Source organism: Leguminivora glycinivorella, chromosome 12 (genome assembly GCF_023078275.1).
Source record: "Leguminivora glycinivorella isolate SPB_JAAS2020 chromosome 12, LegGlyc_1.1, whole genome shotgun sequence".
Taxonomy (NCBI): domain Eukaryota; kingdom Metazoa; phylum Arthropoda; class Insecta; order Lepidoptera; family Tortricidae; genus Leguminivora; species Leguminivora glycinivorella.
Window position 1 is genome coordinate 1766743 of NC_062982.1, and position 21778 is coordinate 1788520.

The 21778-nt window shown below is 40.5% G+C and overlaps 1 protein-coding gene across 1 annotated transcript in view; it reads right to left on the reverse strand.

The window, feature by feature from the left end:
- Nucleotides 1-21778, reverse strand: part of LOC125232221 (E3 ubiquitin-protein ligase RNF144A) — a 269452-nt gene that overhangs the window by 209323 nt on the left and 38351 nt on the right. Inside the window, exon 3 of the mRNA XM_048137858.1 lies at nt 3622-4309. Coding sequence (XP_047993815.1) covers nt 3622-4269 — 648 coding nt within the window. The 5' untranslated portion in view covers nt 4270-4309. The remainder of the gene's footprint in view (nt 1-3621; nt 4310-21778) is intronic.

Genomic DNA, 21778 nt, shown 5'->3' on the forward strand with positions numbered 1-21778 from the left:
GCGCGTGCGCACGACAGCGCTCCGCGGTGGTTGGTCGCGGAATGAGGTCCCGGTTGCCTCCTACAAAAAAGTCTGGGAGTGTAATTGTGTCATTCCGTATCCGGGTCAGTTCCTGATCGGAGATGCGGTAACTGACCGTGACCGATTCCGTGTTGTGCTGTGTATTTTTTGTGACGTGCAAACTACAGCTGTTTAGGTTTCGTATCATTCTTTACTTTCTGAAGGCATCTATTCGTTTCTCAAGAGTCGAGAAACGTTACTATGACCAAAGACAGTGACATAAAAACAACGCGATTAGAGAACGAGTGACGAAATACAACATGACACGACATAATAAATATAGCCGGTCAAGCAAGTTTTTTAATAGAAAAATGCGTAAAATTCAAAGTTTCTATGGGGACAACAAAGATTTGCACTTTTATTTAGGTATTAAATTTGGCAATTTTTTCTAGTCACAGAAATGGCTTGACAGACTTAGAAACACAATTAAGTCCAGAGACATTGAAACCTTTATTGAAAATTGTCAAAAGTCTGTCATAAAAAAAATACCCGGAATATCATGGAAAATGGTTGAAAAATACTATTTAATAGAGAAAATTGTTTGCTTGAAATTTATAAACACCTGATATACTTAATTTATAGACTTGTTTATAATTATTCTGACGTAAGCGACGGCATCGTTGACAATTCGTGTGACTCATTAATCTCATTATAAACTATTTTTAAGAATTGAAGGTCATAAAGGTTGTATTGTATCTACTTGATTTTTTTAAAACTTTCCATACTTTGTATGGACAATTGTATGGATGGAAACTTTCCATTTCGTAAATTTAAATTCCCTGTATTTTTCGTGAAAGTTTGTGAATTTTTCAAGAAATTTAAGATTTTTTTGGAAAGTTTCCGCAACTTGCACATCACTACTCCATACATCAGTAAATGCAAATTATTTGTAAAGACATCCGTTTTGCCGCGAAAGACGGACAAACAAACAGACACACACACTTTCCCATTTACAATATTGGTATGGATTATCAAATTCCCTTTGAAACTGTCATTAAGTATAACAAGTGACAACATTTAGAAGTTGTGCAACAAGGACATGTGCACTTGTGCCACTTGTCTATTCTCGGCTCGAACAATGCCGTTTTCAAAACACATTGTTATTCATTATTTCCACGCGACGTTGGCACAGATGTCGCGTTCTTGAATTCTTAACAGCACCTAGCCAACGCGCAATCGGTTACGATTGATTAGAGATGGGCCGAATATTCGGTATTCGGCATATTCACCAAGTTTTTCAATGTTCGTATTCGGCCGAATAATTCGGTTGCTTTGCCGAATATTTACCGAATAAACAAAGTAAAAAAATAATGAAGATCTTTCGTATTCCTTTGGATAATAAGCTCCTATAACTACTAGAAAGATAATTGCCTATGCGTCAAAATACAAATACAAAGTTGGAAAAACCGTAGTTTAAGAGTTGAGAAGAGTTTAGAGTTGTTTTAACTAAGTTTTAGTTAAATTCACTAAATTGTAATAACATACGTAGTTCTAGTAACATAATGTAACCATTATCAATCATTTAATAGTTTTTTGTTAACAACCGCTTTCTAAATATGGCGTAACCGAATATTCGGCCGAATGTTCGGTTCGGTAAGAGCTGAACCGAATGTTCGGCCGAATATTCGTATTCGGCAAAGTCCATATTCGGCCCATCTCTAGTTACGATAATATCGTAGTCCTCATATCGTTATTCTAACAGATGTCCCTAAAACCAATGCCAAAACAAAAAGGGGTGGAAAAAGGGGTTCGTCAATAAATACCTTTTTCACCACACCAACTGATAAAGGCTCTCTTTGCTAATCGAAAACATATAGCAAAATTACATTTTATCCACAAGAGTGCAAAGTAATTTCATACAAATTTAAACTTGATATCTTAATCTGGCCGGTAAAATTTACCTATAAATGCTGATTTTGAATCATAAATATTGAATAAATTGATGGATTTGATTGAATTTGATGTTTTATAGTGAGTATTTTGTTCGTGTTGGTGTGGTGAAAAATTTTGTGTTTCACTCGGTGGAAAAGTTTGTTTAACCTTCGTGCCTTGGAACCCTGGCAACGCTCAATATTCCACTTTTTCAACCACTCGCTACGCTCGCGGTTCAATATTGGAATCTTTCGCTTGCACGGGTATCAATATTGGCACGTGCGGTTAAACAACAACTTTGCTCCCTTGTAAAATAAATAACTATTAATTTCCATGTATATACACATATACACATTTCCATCGTCATCATTTAGATGGCTGGCAGTCCTCAACTGTGCGTTTCTCCAGAAACTTCCTGCCCCGTACAGCTAAACTGTGGAATGAATCGCCTGCGGTATTTCCGGACCGATAAGACCTTCAAATCTTCAAGAAAAGAGCGTACACCCATCTTAAAGGCCGGCAACGCACCTCCAACACCTCTGGTGTTTCGGGTGTCCATGGGCGGCGGTGATCGCTTACCATCAGGCGACCTGTCTGCTCGTTTGCCTCCTATCCCATAAAAAAAAACCTGAGACATCAATAAGTTGTACAAAACTGCACCAAGAAAGTTAAAGTTTCCATTTCACCGCACAAAATTGTACCCACAATTAAAAATTTATTCCGCCCGTGTTCAACAAGGTTATCTAACAAGATACTAGTGAAATGTATGGAGTATCTGATAAAATTTCAATTCACTTACACGTAACGACTATTGTTGTAGTTAACAAAAGAATTGTTAATGCATTTAATGGAATACATTAAAAGTGGAAAAATTACTGCCTTGGGTGAGTTAGGGCCCATTTACACGGTGCGAGAACTCGCATGCGAGATTCGTTACATTGCGGTTTTGATTGGTGTGTTTGAAACCGGAACAATCCGAAATGTAACAAACATCGAATGCGAGATGCGAGCTCGCACATTGCCTAAATCTGCCTTTATTTAAAGAAATAAATATTTTTCATTTTCATTTTCAGATGCTGTGAGTTCAAGACTTTTAAAGTCTGTACTGTGTCCCACTGCTGGGCAACCCCCCCCCCTTTGATTTCCACTCGTCCCGGTTATGAGCGATCTCCAGCCAGCCGCCGCTGAGGTACACGTCCAGGTCACACTAAATTTATTCTGAGATGAATAACATCGACTGCTGACGTTTCTGTTTATAAAAAACTATTTTGCATTAAATGGAGTTTGAAGCGAGTATCGTGCTAAAGATCTCATTTATCTAGGTGGGCTAGCATGATCGACCGTGACTGTATGTCGCGTGCTAATTGCTGTATCTTTTTATGATGATGTTGATGACTATATAGTACCTATTTACTAGTTCAAGAGAGATTATAATGCTCTATCTGTAACTAACTATAGGTTTAAGAAAGATGCGATGATTCTAGTTGTCATACTTGAGAGAAAAGACTTGAATATCCAGATCCGTCTAGGAAAATTCGGACAACTTTTTAATATTTAGAAAGAAGGTTACGGGTCACGTTCGTCTTAAAATTGCTGCTCAAACTTCGCTCAGTTCAATGCGTGCAATCCTTGAAATAAGGACCTGGTGTGGCATATCAATAAAGTGGTCTAAAGTTAAGCTATTCTTACCTTTTCGCTATCAGTCGGCAGCGTCCCATATCCATACCAGCTCCTAGCCGTCCTCAACCTCGGCTCCTCTTTAGGAGAAAGCAAGCCACTTCCCCACCGAACTACTCCCTCAGCAATCGCTGCCACTCCAGGAGTCAAAGGACTCCTGTTCGGAGATTCCGGAGATTCCCGCCCTTTCTCCGCTACGGGGGGTAAAGACGGACGAGCGGCGCCTGTCCTGCGCTCATACAGTCTTTTACAAGTCTCCTCGAAGTTATCCGTTTCGAGAAGCGCCTTCTTATCGCTCCCTTTGACTTCAGGTTTGACATCCTGCTTCGGCCGTTTAGATTCCTTCTTATCATTGGAGTCTTGTCGGCTTAAGAAAGCTTTCTTGAGACTCTCAGTGGAATCCTGTTTGACGACTTTCTTCTTGTCGTCTTTGAGGAGTCTTTTCAAGCTGTCTGCGGATTCTTGTTTCTTGGTTGTGTTGAGGGAGTCGGTAGTTTTGGAGATGAGGAGCTTGGGGTATTCGTAGTCGGTGGGTGGGTTGAGTTCTAGTGAGCGGCGGTTCTTGCGCTTGTCGGCGGGGGCTATTTGGGCCTTGACGGGGAGGAGGCGGCGCGGCAGCAGGCTGCGGTGGTCAGCGAGCGGCGACTCCGGGCGCAGCATGGTGGGCGGCGGTACGACGCGGCCGCGGTGACGAATACCCCTGCAACAAGAGGATGGAACGTTATTTTAATATCAGCAGCAATATTGGTATTGAAGGTTCACGGAACCATGTTCAATGAGGGCCTTGGAACCTGTTGGCGACCACCATGTTTGTGGACGAAAGTATAGGTTAGTATATCAGGTCAGGAGACTTTAGACGAGAACATTAATAATTTAAATGGTTGGGCGGTATATGTAGTAAGCTTTGTATGGCGGTAGGCGCTTAGAGACAAGAGCAAATTCAGCGGGGTTAGTTTTCCCATTCTAAAATGGTATATATATCTCGAAATAATAGTCATCAATATTCATTAAATTGCATAGCTATAGCAATACGTTACCAATCGTACAACTCTAGGCGCCTTTCAGAGCGAGGGGCAATTTGCCAATTGAAGAAAAATATGGGATGAAAATGGCGGTTAATTTAATACAAAGTATGGTTGCTGACACGGGTACAACTTTGTGCAAGTTTCTTAATTGAGAACATACGTGTAACGGCAAATGAAATGGGTCACTTTATGGACATTTTATGCAATGTTTTTTCTTTGTTATTTCGAGATGACGTAAGATTGTGCAGAAATAGAACGGACGAACGAGCATCTTAAAAGATTTACGTATAAAAATCTTTTGTCTTTAATATTCTGGTTTGTCTGCGCTTACAAAAACATAACATATGATGTCCAGTCTTTTTTGTTCATTAATTATCACAGTTAATTATCCATACTAATATTATAAATGGGAAAGTGTGTGTGTCTGTTTGTTTGTCCGTCTTTCACGGCAAAATGGAGCGACGTATGATTTTTTAAGTGGAGATATTTGAAGGGACGGAGAGTGACATAGGCTACTTTTTGTCTCTTTCTAACTCGAGCGAAGCCGCGGGCAAAAGCTAGTACATAATAAACTTTCCAATTTGTCAAGTGTCGACGGCTTGCACGCAACCATGTTATTCAGCGGTATTGAAATTAACTACCGCGCAACTGAGCGTAACGAAAGCCTTTTTTCTATTTTTAGCCATCATTACTTAAAGAGAAAACTCTTTAAGGCATTGTACATGGCAAATGCGTACTAAACTACGAATGCATTGTTGTAACATAGAAAAGGCACTATCTCACAAGAGAACAGGTCAACAGGCTAATATTCTTCAATTTAGATTTTTAACCCCCGACGCAAAAACGACGGGGTGTTATAAGTTTGACGTGTCTGTCTGTTTGTCTAGCTCCCGAACAGATGAACCGATTTAGATTTAGTGTTTTTTGTCTGAAATCTGAGTTAGTCGGGAGTGTCCTTAGCCATGTTTCATGAAAATCGGTCCACTATGTCGCGGTCGGTTGTTTTTCAAAGTTTTATTTTTGTGGTTATGTTATTTTATAGAACAGAAGGCCTTATACCATGCAGTCTAGCTACGCGTGGAAACCAAACTTCAGCCCTCGTGAACCGGCTCCAGGCACCGACGCAACGAGGCGCGGTCGTCCCAACAACCAAACGAGTAACGACCTTACGTTACAGAGAGAGAAGTATGGCACAAGTTCCACCAAAGGCGAGTATGTTATCCGCTATCGGCAATGGAAACGAACAAAAGATAGTCGCTCCCGTGTAAATAAAAGAGAGAGAGAGAGAGCCAGCGACGACATAAAGCCAGCGTTCCCACTTAAGCGTCGCGCTCGCGTGTCTCGGGGCGCGCAACGGACGTCCGCGCCACGCCACCTGAGTGTAATTCAAAAAACGTCTCCTTAGTACATTTTGTATAGGAAGGACGTAAGACGCGCCCCAGGTGGCGTGGCGGCGGCGCTCTGCACCGCACCCTTTTACGGGAGCGCGCCCCACACAGCCACCGCAGCGGAGACGCTTAAGTGGCCTTTCGCACCCATATACCCAAGCAGGCGGGTTCTGAGATGTCGAACTATCCATTAGTTCGTTCGCATCTCTGTCTATATTCCTAATTTAATTAGGAAAAGTATGAGATTACTCTTATGAAAGTTTACAACAAATGAGTCATGGATGCTCTCATATAGGTCAATGGCGCATCTCACGGCCGATCTTATTTTAAAAATGGGGAAATGACACCGCATGTTATTGAAGATACATAATGATTTGATTATCTGGAACGGTTTTGTAGGTCATCATTTTTATATTTAGCACAAAGCAATCTTTATTTATTGTGTGGAAAATAACCTGCGATTCCCAAGTTCTAATATCCCTGTTCACGTAATATATAATTGACGACCAACCTTACGTCTTTATCTTTACTACACATAGTTCAAGATTATATATGAATTATGGTACAATTACATCGCGTAGTTATCAAATCTTTGATAATCTGTAATTCTGTGAACTTATCATTGGTTTATTTATTAAATAAAAATGAGTAGGTATGGGTAAAATATTCTTCACCAAACAAGACATTGTAAACAAGAAGCCGTTATTTTTTATTAATATTACATTTACTTACATATTTACAGGTTATTTTAATGGAAAGTAAGGATCTAAAAGGACTTTCAGCCCTAGCTACTACTAAGGATAAATAAATAAATAAATAAATAAGTATTATAGGACATTCTTACCCAGACTGACAGAGTCCCACGGTAAGCTCAAGAAGGCTTGTGTTGCAGGTACTCAGACAACGATATATATAATATACAAATACTTATATACAATAGGATGCATCAAGGGACTTCAATAATTTAAAAATATCTGTAAATGCGACTATGTTGCTAAATGTAACAGTTGCCAGCGCAACTGACACGTCAAATGTGGTTAGCGTTCAAACCCTTAGGCAGCGTTCCCACTTAAGCGTCGCGTGTCTCGGGGCGCGCAACGAACGTGGCGGCGGCGTGGCGCGCCCCGAGACATGCGTCTCTTAGGGACCGGCCACATCAGAGCGTCGCGTGTCTCGGAGCGCGCAACGGACGTCTGCGCCACGCCGCCTCAGTGTAATTCAAAAAACGTCTCCTCAGTACATTTTGTATAGGAAGGACGTAAGACGCGCCGCCAAGCGGCGCGGCGCGCGCCACGCCGCCGCCACGCCACCTGGGGCGCGTCTTACGTCCTTCCTATACAAAATGTACTGAGGAGACGTTTTTTGAATTACATTCAGGTGGCGTGGCGCGGACGTCCGTTGCGCGCCCCGAGACACGCAACGCTTAAGTGGGAACGCTGGCTTAGATGTGGCCGGTCCCTTAGGTAACCGATTATAATCAGAATGATTATATAAATATTTACCATTTACGTGCAAACAAAAATCACGCGTCATTTATCGTAGGATTCGTAGGTCCCTTTTCACACACATGGACGTAAAATCACGAACACCGCGAGTATACGTAACGTTCATATCTCAAGGTCTAGGTTATCGACAAGGTCACGTGAACACCTAAACTTTCCGAACGACTTTGACATCTACTCCTTGGGGTATTGGGTTATTAGTTGAATGTAAGGAGGTAATAGATAGGAGTAAGAGCGTTATCGGTGTAATGTAGCGGTTATCACTTATCACGCCTTCGGGAATGTTTAGTTTATGTTTAGACGCTATAGGTACTGAATGTCGCCATATATAGACAGAAAGGGGTCTTGGTGTAGGCGTGGGCCTGTCCACGCTCATATTTGAATGTGAAGCGTGGGGGGGGGCGTGCTGCGTGCTTGTCAAACAATTGAAGCTCATACAAGTATCTCGATTAGACGCTGCGTAAGTATACTATTAGACGCACGCTCCTTTGCCCGGTCCCCGCCGAATGCACAAACGCTCACGAAACGAAACGCTCGTAGATATCTATCTCTATCGCTCTTGCGTATTGGCGCAACAGCGCCAGACTACCTTTCGCGGCGTTTCGTTTCGTTTCGCGTCCTAGAAATGCCTTTCGGCTACGCGGCCTGAACGAATTGTGAGCGAATCGTAAAGCGTTCGGTCATTCGGCTACGCACACAGGTGTGAGACTGTTCACTTGCATGTCCGCTGTCACGACGTCCAGCCAGCGCTGCTTAAAGCTCGGCCACACATGCGCGTTTTGAGAGCGTAGGCGGAGCAATAGCGGAGCGCAATGATAGCGATGCGCCGGACGAACGCTGGTGTTGCACCCAGCGGACGCCGGCGGAAACTAATGAGCGCGGATTGCAAGCGGAATGCGCGTTCCGCTACGCTTTCAAAACGTGTAGCGGAGGCTTTAGGCCTACCGCGGCCATGTGACCTAGGGCCTTGGACATGGACAGTGAGATTGACGCATCTGTTTCCGACGTAGTCCACCGGTCTGCGGCGTATATGACCATACCATCGGAGGTGACTTTACGTTACGTCATCAGGTCATCACGGATGATATTTACTAAAATATAATTCAGTAAAATCCATTCATGAAACATAAAACGCCATTACCCATTTAAAACCGTCCTCCATTACTTCCAGCCATCATCAAAGATGAAAGCTAAAACTTTTAATGGACAGAATGGAGATAGGGGATGAAAGTCTGAGTAATTAAATCCCGCCTGGCTTCCTATAGATACAGACTGTTAACCTTGAAACTTTATGTTATGAAGGTTTTAAGGTATTGTAATAAACCTAGATAATATTGTACTTAACCCGTCGGCTGTCAAAAAATTTACATAAAATAATTAACTTTGATATATTTTTTTAAAGTCCAACGCCTTATGTAAGGGACCATCCACACACAGGATGTAATTTAAAAAACGTCTCCTCAGTACATTTTGTATAGGAAGGACGTAAGATGCGCCCCTAGGCGGCGCGTCACTTGGCGCGCGCCGCGTCGCCTGGGGCGCGCCAAGCGACGTCCCTTGCGCGTCCTTCCTATACAAAATGTACTGAGGAGACGTTTTTTAAATTACACTCAATCGACGCGGCGCTGACGTCCGTTCCGCGTCTTAAGACATGCGTCGCCTGAGTGTGGACTGCCACTTAGGATCCTTATCGAACACAGACTAAGGGCCGGTTGCATCAAACCGTCTGTCACCGTTGAAGCGCTCGTTAAAAAAAATATGGGAAATTCCTTAGATGTCTGCTGCCTGACGATGATGTGTCTGTTAAAGTTGGTTGATGCAACTGGCCCTAAGGGTTAAATTAATTAGTGTAAGGCCTGAGTGGACGCTCGGAGCGGAGCGTTCGGCGGGGCGGGCAGCGGGGCGGACGAGCGTGCGTACAACCTGTGCAGCGTCGACTCAGGACACTATGAGCTTCAATTGTTTCACATGAGCTCAGTACGAGCGTTCAGTTCAGGCCTTAGACAAATATAGGTTTTTTTTTTTTTTTATTATTATAAATGGGCTTACTCTTGACCACAGACTAGCCAAAGGCAAAGACGTGGCCTACGATGGTTGTCGAGTAATGTTTACAAAACCCAGTTTCCTTGCCTCCGTTCCCCCAATTGCCCCCATTTCCAGACGGTCACATTTCAGGGGCAATGGAAATGAGAAAATATCAAGCTTTCTCGGAAAATGGAATTGTAAGAGTATTTACTAAGTGTAATTGCGAGAAGAGCAACCGACTTTAATAACAAGCAAGAGGAAATAGATTGAAATAAAATAATGAAATGTAATCAAAGGAATGCAGTTGGAGGGAAATATATTTTTCTCCTTGGATTTAAACATAGGAACAGCTAACATCGGGATGGACCAAATTGGCTTTGAAGCCCATGCATGTGATAATACTGAAAATGAAATATTTATTTTTCAAGTAGGCATATTACAATGCGCATATGATAATATAACAATAACAGGCCTTTGCATCTATAACAGATGATTCAAGCAGCATCTTTGCGACACTTACGTTCGTGGCTGTACAGCCCAATTCGAGAGAGGATCCCTCGTCCGCACACACGGCAGGTGTATGCTCCCCCAGATGGGCGGGGGTTAGAGGCCTGCTCGTGACGCCTCATGCGTTTATCATTCAAGGAGGAGAACCAGGCATATCGTCGTGCTTGGATTGACCGTCATGGACAACACGGCGCCACGTGGGTCGGTCTTCGGCCAGTCGCTGCCACTGGTTGCAAGGAATATCAAATGTGACCATGTCACGCTTCACGCAATCTTTAAAGCGCAGCTAATAATAAATGCTTAATAATTATATACAATTCTTTCTATTTAAATACAATGTTTCGAATTATTACGTTATAACCAGAGAAAACATAAAAACATGGAGGACGTGCGTCCAAACTATTATGCAGCGTCGACTTTTAGGACACTTGTACGAGCTTCAATTGTTTGACATGCACGCCGCACGCCCCGCCCCGCCGAACGCCCAATATGAACGTGCACTCAAGCGCCTTACAGCTCGGCCACACATGCGCGTTTTGAGAGCGTAGGCGGAGCGTCAGCGGACCGCAATGATAGCAGTGCGCCGGACGAACGCTGGAGTTGCGCCCATCAGCGGACCCGGCGGGAACTAAAGAGCGCGGATTGCGAGCGGAACGCCAGCATTCGTCCGGCACACCGCTATCATTGCGCGCCGCTAACGTTTTGCTAACGCTACGCTATCAAAACGCTTTATGTGTGGCGGAGGCTTTACACTAAGAGCCGAATCAGATGACCTGTGACCCAACTACAACGTCGACAAGAAGTTCCCTACCAGATAGCTTGCAGTCTGTACCTACCCTAAGTTAAACAAATCACATAACTTGCGCTGCCGCGGTGCAATATCTTAATACCCCTTTTCTTATACCAATTAGAAACACTTAACAACCTCAAACCTAACATTACCGATGATATTGAAGACTGATAGCGGAATTACATACACGGCAGTACATACAAACAATATACGATTGTTTAAACGGTCAGAGACTAGTTAGTCAATCGTAATATATAACCTAACCACAAAATTAAAATTTTGAAAAAACCTCCGACCGCGACCTAGTGGGCCGATTTTCATGAAACATGGCTAAGAACACTCCCGACTAACTCAGCTTTCAAACAAAAAAAAACTAAATCAAAATCGGTTCATCCGTTCGAGAGCTACGATGCCACAGACAGACACACACACAGACAGACAGACAGACAAACAGACAGGCAGACAGACAGACACACACAGACAGACACGTCAAACTTATAACACCCCTTCGTTTTTGCGTCGGGGGTTAAAAATCGCTCTTTTTTGCCAGTAGTCTATTCCACAATAGTGACAATTTGTCGCCTGACAGTGACACTTCGCCGTAAATTGCTTCTTCAACAAGGAAATATTGACGTTGAGTAACAATGTCACTTATCAACCCAGAAACAGGCACAGAATTGTCAAGTGTCAATGTCACTGTGGTGTGGTGAAATAGACTACTGATAAATTCATTTTTGGGGTGAACCTTTAATAGTGGGTACATTATGATACAAGTGCGAAAAAAAGAAGTTCGAAACTAGTGGCGAGATATTAAAACACGACCGAAGAGTGGTTTAAATCGACACGAGTTACGAATTTCCTTTTCGCACATGTATCGTACCTACGACGTTTTTCAGTAAAGCCACTAAACCACTTCTCGCACTAGTGCGTAAAAAAAAACACATTCTGTACTGAAAAAAAAAAAATGCAACATTCAATTTGTCCCCGTTATAACGATTACAAAATTAATTATATTTTAGTAGAACTATCTACGGTAAATCTTATTACGTGAATTACAGTTGTTAACTCGTGTTCGAATGCTCGTGATGAGACTTAGTGCAAAATGTTGGGTGATTTTCGTTTAGTTATCGATTATCATTAAAAAAGTTTTCGGATTCTACCCGTATCTCTACCCGACCAAGTATCTCCTTGGCTCTCTTGGGTATAACTCCTTGGAGGTGAGGCGGAATTTTCAGCTGATGATCACAGCATGTCGAGCTCTACGTGGTGAGTCGGACTGTCCCGAGCTTGTAGAGCGTCTCGTACGACTGTTTGTTCCTGATGTTCCGAGGATAGCACTCAGGCCGCGACGACGCGACCTGTTGGCCGTGCCGCCGGCGCGTACCGTATCGTACAGGAACTCGCCGCTGCCCCGCGCCCTCTCACAGCTCAATGCGCTCCTGACGTCGACACCTGAGTGCGACTTGTTTGCGTGGCGATGGGCGGCAATATGTAGTGAATGCTTGAGATTGTGTGAGGCGATGGATGCGAGGTGTTCAACTGTTCCTATATAAAATGTCTGTTAGGTGTATGCCTATTATTGTAAATATATATGTCTACTTTGTTTTTCTTGTTATGTCAGCCTAAGATACGTGACGCAATGGTTAGCTGTAAAGTCATGTAATCATGTTTACCAATAAATAAATAAATAAATTAAAAAAAAATAGCTTTTAAAATTTTCTTTATATTTAATAAAACTTTGAAGTTTCAGATTTTTTTTATATTACCGCTCACCGCTTACTGGGTGCAGCCCTCTAGGATGAAGACAAACAGTCTTTACTTTCTACTGGTCTCTGTCCAATGACCAGCACGTGCAGCGTCATCAAATGGCACGTTCCTTAAATTGCCATTCGATTTGTTGCGCTGGTAACGAACATAATGCTAGGAAAATTCTACGAACATCATCGCTTTACAACGATACAGTTAGGTCTGGCCTCAGGTGATATTTATTTTGTTTTATGTATTAAAACAATGGATTATTTTCTTACTTTATCGCCCATTGTTGAGCTAATTTTTCATTTAATTAAACATACCTACTCTAAATCTTTACAAGTTTACATTTGTCTGGTAGCACTGTTCTCGTTTTCACAATTTTTTTTTTTAATATAATTATAGTAACTAAATATATAGGTGATCAAGATTTGCCTGAAAAACATGTAACTTTCTTAGCGATTTTCGAATAAGCATATACGAATATCGAACTCTTTCCATGATTAGGGCCATTTCCGACATCCCCGAAAATACTTAAATCAGTATTCCTGATATATATTTACCTAAACATACAAGAAATGCTAGTTTAATAATATATTCTTCGTGCAAATACCAAATAAACAAAGTTTATTACAATAAATAACAAGATGTGAAAGGAAATTCCTTATTTGTCAAGGCGATGATGTTAACCTCAGTTTTTATTAGTACTACTCTAAAAAAGGTGTAACTATGTTGTCTTGTTTTGACTGTCAAGACCTTAAATAGAAGCCGTAAAATTAAAACTTGGTATTGTTATTTTCCCATATCATACCATTAACCACAGAATAGGTGTATCTACAAGATTAGGTACATACATAAGTATGAAGAGCAAAGATTCGCTCGTTTTCATAAACTGTATTCAGGTCATGGTCATCACTACTCATACTGATTCCATGTCAGTTCATGTACCAGCACACCAGCAGTTCCCGAAGTTTGTACATTTGGATCACGTCTCCGATTTTGATAAAAATTGGTAGGCTGATAGAGTCCATGATGCTGAGCAAGATCCATTAGGTTTCCGAACGTCCCAGGTAGTTTGTATGATCTATGTATCTTTCCTTTTTTATAACCGAAAATATATAGAAATCGGTTATCAAAATAGAAAGATTTCAAACAAACTACCTGGGACATTTTAGGAAACCCAGTGGATCTTGCTCAGCATCATGGACTCTATCAGCCTACCAATTTTTATCAAAATCGGAGACGTGATCCAAATGTACAAACTTTTCGGGAATTGCTCTTACAACTTCGACACCGCTAGATTTACAACGCTTACAGGCTGTTTTCTTTATCCGCTTACGATCCGCCTAACCATAATCTTCTTCTTCAACCTAGCGTTTTCCCGGTCTAGCGCCAGGGTCCGCTTTCCTGCTCAGTCTCCTCCACTCTGCCTCGTCTTCAGCATCCTCAGGTGTGAGATTGTTCTCTTCCATGTCCGCTGTCACAACGTTCAGCTAGCTAAGGCCTGCCGCGTGACCTAGACTAGAGTCTTGCCTATCATTCATCATTCTCTTGCCCTTATCCCAGTCACTTCGGGTCGGCGCAGCTTGCCTTGCTCTTCCATACATCGCTATCACTCGTCATCTCATCATTAACTTGTTTTAGTTTCATATCCTGTCTCACACAGTCCACCCACCTCTTCCACCACCACCATTACTATCAATAATACCATTTCCATTTTCTACCATTCCATCAATAATAGAAAATTACCCTTTAACATATGTACCATTTTCCACGATAATCACAGTCCACTCACAGACCATAAAGACTGGTATTTTTGCAAAGAAATATTGTAAGAAGCCTTTTTAAATTGCACAAAAGTGTAGATAGCCAGGTCACACAAATGTAGGTTGCAGGTATCGATTTATAAGGCGTTACTTCACAATCAATCAACTGGATGGAACTTAATCTCTGGGGATCAGGAATTCCGGCTCAGATCCTGATGTTATTATTGCAGCTGGGATAGTTTGAATAGTTGATTACATTTGGGGTTTGGGAGATAGATGTGGGAGAGATGACGTATCAGTAACGAGGAGAATGCAGAGCTCTTTCTACTTAACATTGTAAAACTATAATACAAGACGAATGCACTTCCACCGCCATACAGCGACTTGGTATGGCAACGTCCAAAGTCCTTCATACGGAATACTAGAATTTCCCGCAAGACACTGAGTGAAAGTTTCTGATACTTGCAATTTGCCATAAATTCAAAGTTACTACATTAGGTACTCGAAAAAATTCTGAATGAATACGTCCAGGAAAAATAGTTTGCGATTTAGGTACTAACAAATCTCTACATGTGTAACCTATCAAATATTGTCCTGCTTTTCACCTACTTTAAACTTTCTTTAACGAACAAAAACACAACCTCGACGTCGGTATGTATACGTACCGAATTAAGAAACGTGTGTGAAGCACACAGCTAAATACATTTTGCATGTTCTCCCGTTTTAATTAGCTTTCTGCAAGCCATGTGCCAAGTTTCTAATTAAAATAGCGTAATATTCCAGGCCTTCCTAATTACCTACCTCCAAGGCCGATATCACACCTCGGAAAATGGCGATCAAATATATGAAAGATGCGCGTTCCTAGGTTCCTACGCACACAGTCAAAGCTCGTGTAGATGAACGCGTACTATGCTTGTTCGAGTGAGATACGACAGGTCGACTGGTTGCGTTCTTGACAGGCGGTAACTGTGAGGTATCTGAGGGCGGATGGGCGGCACTTTCAGCGGGTAGCAGGGAGTGGCCATACTGTACGATAAAACCTCTGCTCTGCCACACATGAGCGTTTTGGCGTGAGCGGGGCTCGCCGAGAGCGTGCCGTCAACGTAGCGTTTCACTTAAGCCCCGCTTACGCCACGTTCTCAAAACGCTCATGTGTGGCGGAGGCTTAATACTCTTTATACAGTACGGAATTTCACGCGTGTAACGAACGTCAAGGATGAAAACACGCCCTTGCTAAATTTTACTTTTGATTAGCAGAAACGTCTGCAATCGATGCCAAAGGCCGTGAGTTCAAGTCTCACCCAAGGCAGACATTTTCCACTTTTAAATTTATTCTACGCCCTTGCTATGTATACAGTTCTATTCTTGTCTGTCCGTCAGTCAGTGTTTAACTGTTTACCGGTATGTGATTCTTCTCAGGTGTTTATCAGTAGCTTCTGGAGTTATTTAAGTATCTTTCCTAAACTATATTTCTGGCTTACCATATTGTAGACTAGGTTGCTTACAATAAACATATAGTGTGATTACTTATTTTATAAATTACATTACTTATTGTATTAAGCTTTCCTTCAAATGCCGGTTCTCTTGGCAACTGGAAACATAGTTTTTGAACCGAAAAGTGATACTTACTTTGCTCCCTCCTAACAAGGAAGAAAAATACCTTTTCCGAATGGGTGATGTTAAAAATTATTTGTAAATTGCCTAATGTTTTGTAACCTTAATAATATGCTTTACAATAATTCTACCAAATGAAAAGTTGCCATACAAAAATTGCTAAACGTCAGTTGTCAAAATAAAACTTCGGCGAAATGTTGGTTGGCAAATGACATTCGGCCAAAAATAGTTCTGCGAAAAGGCAGAACACCTCAGATGCCGTAAGCGTTTCGTATACACTTCGGTTGCATAGTTTCATCTTCAAGTGCATAGTATTCATAAAACTATCATCATAAAGGTTAAGAGTTTTGAATGATTCAAGGTTATTTTTATTAGACTTAAATTGATTGAAATAAAACTATGGAAACGGATTAAATCGCGAATAATGAATTTACAATTCATCCCGACGTTTCGTGGTCAACGGGTGACCCCGTTGACTGGATAGACTGCAGCAGCGGCTGATCCATATGTACAAGCCGATTCCCACAGGCTTGCCTAAAATAGTCTACTAGTAAAGTATATGTTAGGTTTCTTTTTGCTCAGTGTTGCCTAGCTGAAACTTTCACCAGTCGCCACGGATAGACTGTGATTACTTTTTAATTTTTGTCGAGCTCCCGATATTTTGACGTAGTTGCATGCATTTTATACTATCTTATCAGTTAAGCTCAATAATTGGAAAATGACGAAGTGCATATATTTATGACATGCATGACGTATATGTACTGGTTGTTACAATTCGTCCTTCATGCTGTAAGAACAATTGCGTATTAAAAATCTATTGCCTTTCATAACTGCTTCGAGATTTCAGTTAATAATTAGCTGTAGCTGCAGGTTGTGCAAAAGTCTAGACTATCATAAATCATAATTAGGCTATGTTAGTAATATCCCTAGGCTCTTGCCTATTCAATTACAATGTTGAAATTGAAACTCGCCGAGCATTTCTCAATAGCATAGCATTGTTTTTAAATAGTTATTAATCATAAATATGAGATAGTTGAGATACATAAATACAATCACGCCTGTATCTCATAAAGGGGTAGACAGAGCGCATGCAACTACTCAAGTTTCAGCGCCACTCGATCTTGGCAATTAAGGAAACCTTCACTGTTTTTTTTTCTAAACTTCTAAAACTACTAGTAACTTGAAAAACTGCCTCAAGCATAATACTCGATTATTTCAAGCTATTAGCTCTCATAGACAACTACTTAGTTTCACTTTATAACGTTAGCAAAACCTGTACTTTACACTAATTTACAAGGAGGCCCTTTAGTTAAGTTTATCTTTCAAGTTTCAGAACATTTCCTGTGTAAACTAAACATTTTGGCTTGGCTCCAACTACATTACTCAAACAGTGTAAAACTTTAGTGAACACGACACGAGTTATAGTCGATTCTCGTCACAACTTCGCCCACTTTAGACGTGGACTTTTTCCGACTTATTTTCATCTACTTACTGCTATTCATTAAAAAAAATCAAGTGTCAGTTGTCAATAATGAATAATGAAATATTCGATAGCATCTGCGTAACTCAAGATCTCGCTCTTAAGCCTCCGCCACACATAAAGCGTTTTGATAACGTAGCGTCAGCGGAGCGAAATCCGCGCGCATTCCGCGCTCATCAGTTCCTGCCGGCGTCCGCCGGGCGCAACGCCAACGTTCTTCCGGCGCACCGCTATAATTGCGCTCTGCTAACGCTCCGCCTACGCCCTCAAAACGCGCATATGTGGCCAAGCTCATTCGTTTCATATCATCTCTCACGCAGTCCACCTACCCTTTCTTCGGCTTTCCTCTCCCGCTTCCTCCTTCTATTACAATCATCCGTAACACTTGTCTCGTAACATGATTTTCATCATAATCAGGGCCCGTAACTTTCATGCCGATGACATAAATTTGACGTCACGCTGCATATAGGATGATTCAAGAGTTTTATTTAATAATTCATCATTATTCATCAATCATTTTAATCATGAATTCAATACTAATACCTACTATACCTAGGTACTTGATACGTGAAAAATATATTAAATTATTTGTTAATTTTTTATACATACCTTTTATTAAATAGTTTTGTTACCAATTTACCATATTTCAATTAATTATAAAAACAAATCCTATACGCAGCGTGACGTTAAATTGATGTCATCGGCATGAAAGTTACGCCGTGTCTTGCGTCGCCGTCGCGTCTCATCGCATCGTCTACTACCATATCGATAAGGTTTGATTTCGTATGCGTCGCATAGCCGTCGCGCGACCATCGCGCGACCGTCGCCCACGCAAGCCACGGCGTTACGGACCCTGATCATGACCGTACCACGCTAAGCGTTTCGCCCTTACTTTTTCTGTTATAGGCGCAACTTTCAGGCTTCCGCTAATACTCATTTAATGGACACGGAAAACAAAAGTAGCAAGTGCGTTGCAGGCTTTTCAGATGGGAGTTTGCTTGTTAAAAAATACCAGAGGCGAATACATTTCACAGCACTTCACAGCAGTCAGTGTGCGAGTTTACATATTCTGTGTTTTTTCAAAGAGCTAGTATAAATATGAACTAAATAACTTAGCATTAAGCTCAAGGCTGAATAATACAGTTCTCATGAGACTAATATATGATAATCAAGTAATTGGCCTAATTTACGGAAACAGGAAAAATATACAGATAAAGATATGATCAGGACTGTGGTAATTAATATAAAATACAGCTGGAGTCTATTTATAGTGTCTATGAAGAATCTAGTCTTAGAAATCTTACAATATATTTAAAAGTGGAAAATGTCTGCCTCAGGTGGGACCTACTTTTCCACTATTAAATTTATTCTAACCCTAGTGGCATTGGTTCTCAAAACGCCATATTATGAAGTAGTACAATACATGATAATTTGATAAAACATAGTTTAAAGATAAAGTTTAAGAAACTTGAGACGAGACTCAAGTTTTATAAGAGTTCATTCGAACATCATTTGTACTTGTAAAGTACATCGGAACTTTCAGGGATATTTTATTAGATTTAAGCAGCTCATAGTTATGCTTATTTTCTCATTAAAATTAAATATCTGGGCGACCGAGCTTCGCTCGGTTCTATTTTAATATATCACGTCTTTAGATAAAAAAAAACTCTTATAAATACAAAAACAAAAAAAAGACAAAAAACAAAAACTTAATTTCTGGCCGGGATTCGAAACCCTGACACCTACGATCTAATAAGACCGACCTCGTACGACTGAGCTAAGCGGAATCGATGCGCGCGCGGCGAAATTAACGACCATATTTTACATTTACTAACGCGAAAGGCCTTCACTCACGAAGAGGTCCGCTCGTTTAAATAAAGTATAACATATAGATGTAAGTAGTAATAAGTTAAAAAAAAATGAGTCGGAATAAAAGGCTTTTATTTTATTAACGCGAAAGAAAAACTCATGAAAACTCGAAAATTCGCGTTTTCCGGGATCTAAGGCTACGCTAGATCGATTTTTCACCCCCCAAAAACCCCTACATAAGAAATTTCAGCGAAATTGTTAGAGCGGTTTCCGAGATCGTCGGTATATATGTATAAATAAATAAATATACAAGAATTGCTCGTTTAAAACTATAAGATACTTTGATATATGCGTATGTAAAAAACACCTTGCCGGAATATGTCACAACTGTCACGATTGTCACGAATCACGCCACGACATATTCAATGCAGAAACGAATATAAAAATTATAATAAGCAGTCTCCGTTATTTGGTCCTGAATCTGACAGCAAAATGGTGGCGTGCACAAAGCAGGTTTTTTTAACGCCCTAATTCTGTCACATACAGGCTCTCGCCTTTCAGGCATAAAAGTAGGTCATACAGTAAAAGGACTTTTACTGCAGGGTTAGCACATGATTGGCGCGAAAGTATATCGCCGCGAGATAGACTGCTCCCCTCGTCCTACTCTCATAATACATTAGTAGTAGTCATACTTGTTATGGAGAATTTATGGCCAAAAGCTGCACTTTTGGATGGAAGCAAGCCGCTTTGCATGGTGATAGTAGACATCATAGTAAACGATTTTTTCCGAGTATAATGGTCGGCGGTACTAGTGATAAAATAATACTCTTGTTTCCAGTTAAGTAATGAACATTTATTTGAAGATGGTTAGGCTTATATAGTTGATGCCTACGTGCGTGACATTTAGGCTGACCTTTAAGTATTGTTTTAATATAATATTAATTATGGTTCATTTAGGTCAAGCCTTTACAATGATAAATAAGCTACGTCACGACTACACTACACCTTCCCTCTTTTTGGAAAAAAAAAAATGTTTTTGACATTTTTTTTTTTGTTTATATACAAATATATCGTAATGGTTACTGGCTAAAAAAAATTTTTCCTAAACAATCTAGATCTTAAAAACAAAAATATATGGTTAATGCTATCTGTAGTTATACATAATCTATTTATAACATTTTATTCCTTAATTAAGCACATTCGTATGTATCTTAGGGATTAGTGTTACATCTTAGGTATTAGCTTCCTTAATATTATATTACAATGTAAACATTTTAAATGCTAGTATTTCAATGCGTTGACGCCGTCAGCAATGCTCTATTTTAATAAGGAAGATGGAGATCCATCTATGGAGTGCTCTTGTCATCAATACGTATTGGTGTTTTCCTGGTTTCTAATTGCAATATCTGCATTTCTAAAGTGCAATCTTTAGATTATGGGATCAGTCTTGCTGTGGTTTCGTTGGTTATTGTAACTGTGCATACTGTCTGATAGCAATACATTTTACGCGGTTACGTATGAGTTATCCCCAGTGGCCTATTCTGGCGTGTAACTTGGGTTCGGTTTGAACTGGATTGGCTCTGGGTGGAGTTAGACTTAGTGGCCCCATGGGCTGCATAAGTGTGTGTTGTGTGTGGTTTTTTTTTTTTATATATTTTTTTTTTATATATTTTTTTTTATTATAGACCAAGTTTGTTTACTAACTAGTGTTTCGTACTTTAAATGTGCGCTATTATAACTGTGGAATTGGTGAGTTATATATACATTTTTTTTTTATAAGTAGTAGGGTTTAGTTCTGTTTTTGTGCACAATATTTTCCTTACCTGCAGCTATTATTTTAACGTTGTGACCTTGGTCTTGGATGACTGTGTACGGACCTGTATATACTGGGCTCATCTTATCTCTATCTTCCTTTTTTATTAATATTAGATCTCCTACGCTATAATTTCTTGGATTACTATTTTTGTCGTAATTAGTTTTCCTTGTTTTTTTTGACCTGATTAAATTATTTCTGGCATCCTCTTGGGATTTTTGTAGTCTATATTTAAGTTCTATTGGGTATGAGTTAAAATTATATACAGGGTCTAGTTTACTTATAATATTGCTAGGTATATTACAAAGTTTCCCAAACACCAATTCGTATGGTGTATATTTGGTTGACGTATGTATCGTCGTATTATATGAAAAGCACCAGTACTGCAACCACCAAGGCTTTCGTGATGGTAAGCGGTTGATTGCAGTTGGTTTACAGACAAAATTTTGCAAACTCCTTGCATGGTTGACGAAATGAATTCGGTTCCGCGATCTGTCGCGATTTCGCGCGGAATTCCGTATCGTAATATGAAGTTATTTACAAAAGCTCGCGCCACTGTATCCGTTTCCTTATATGGAAGTGGGTATGCCTCCACGTATTTAGTTAGTTCGCATTGCAATGTTAGTATATAATTGTACCCGTTTGAATCCTTAGTGAGCGGGCCTACCAAATCTAAATATATTTTTTCCATGGCAGCTGTA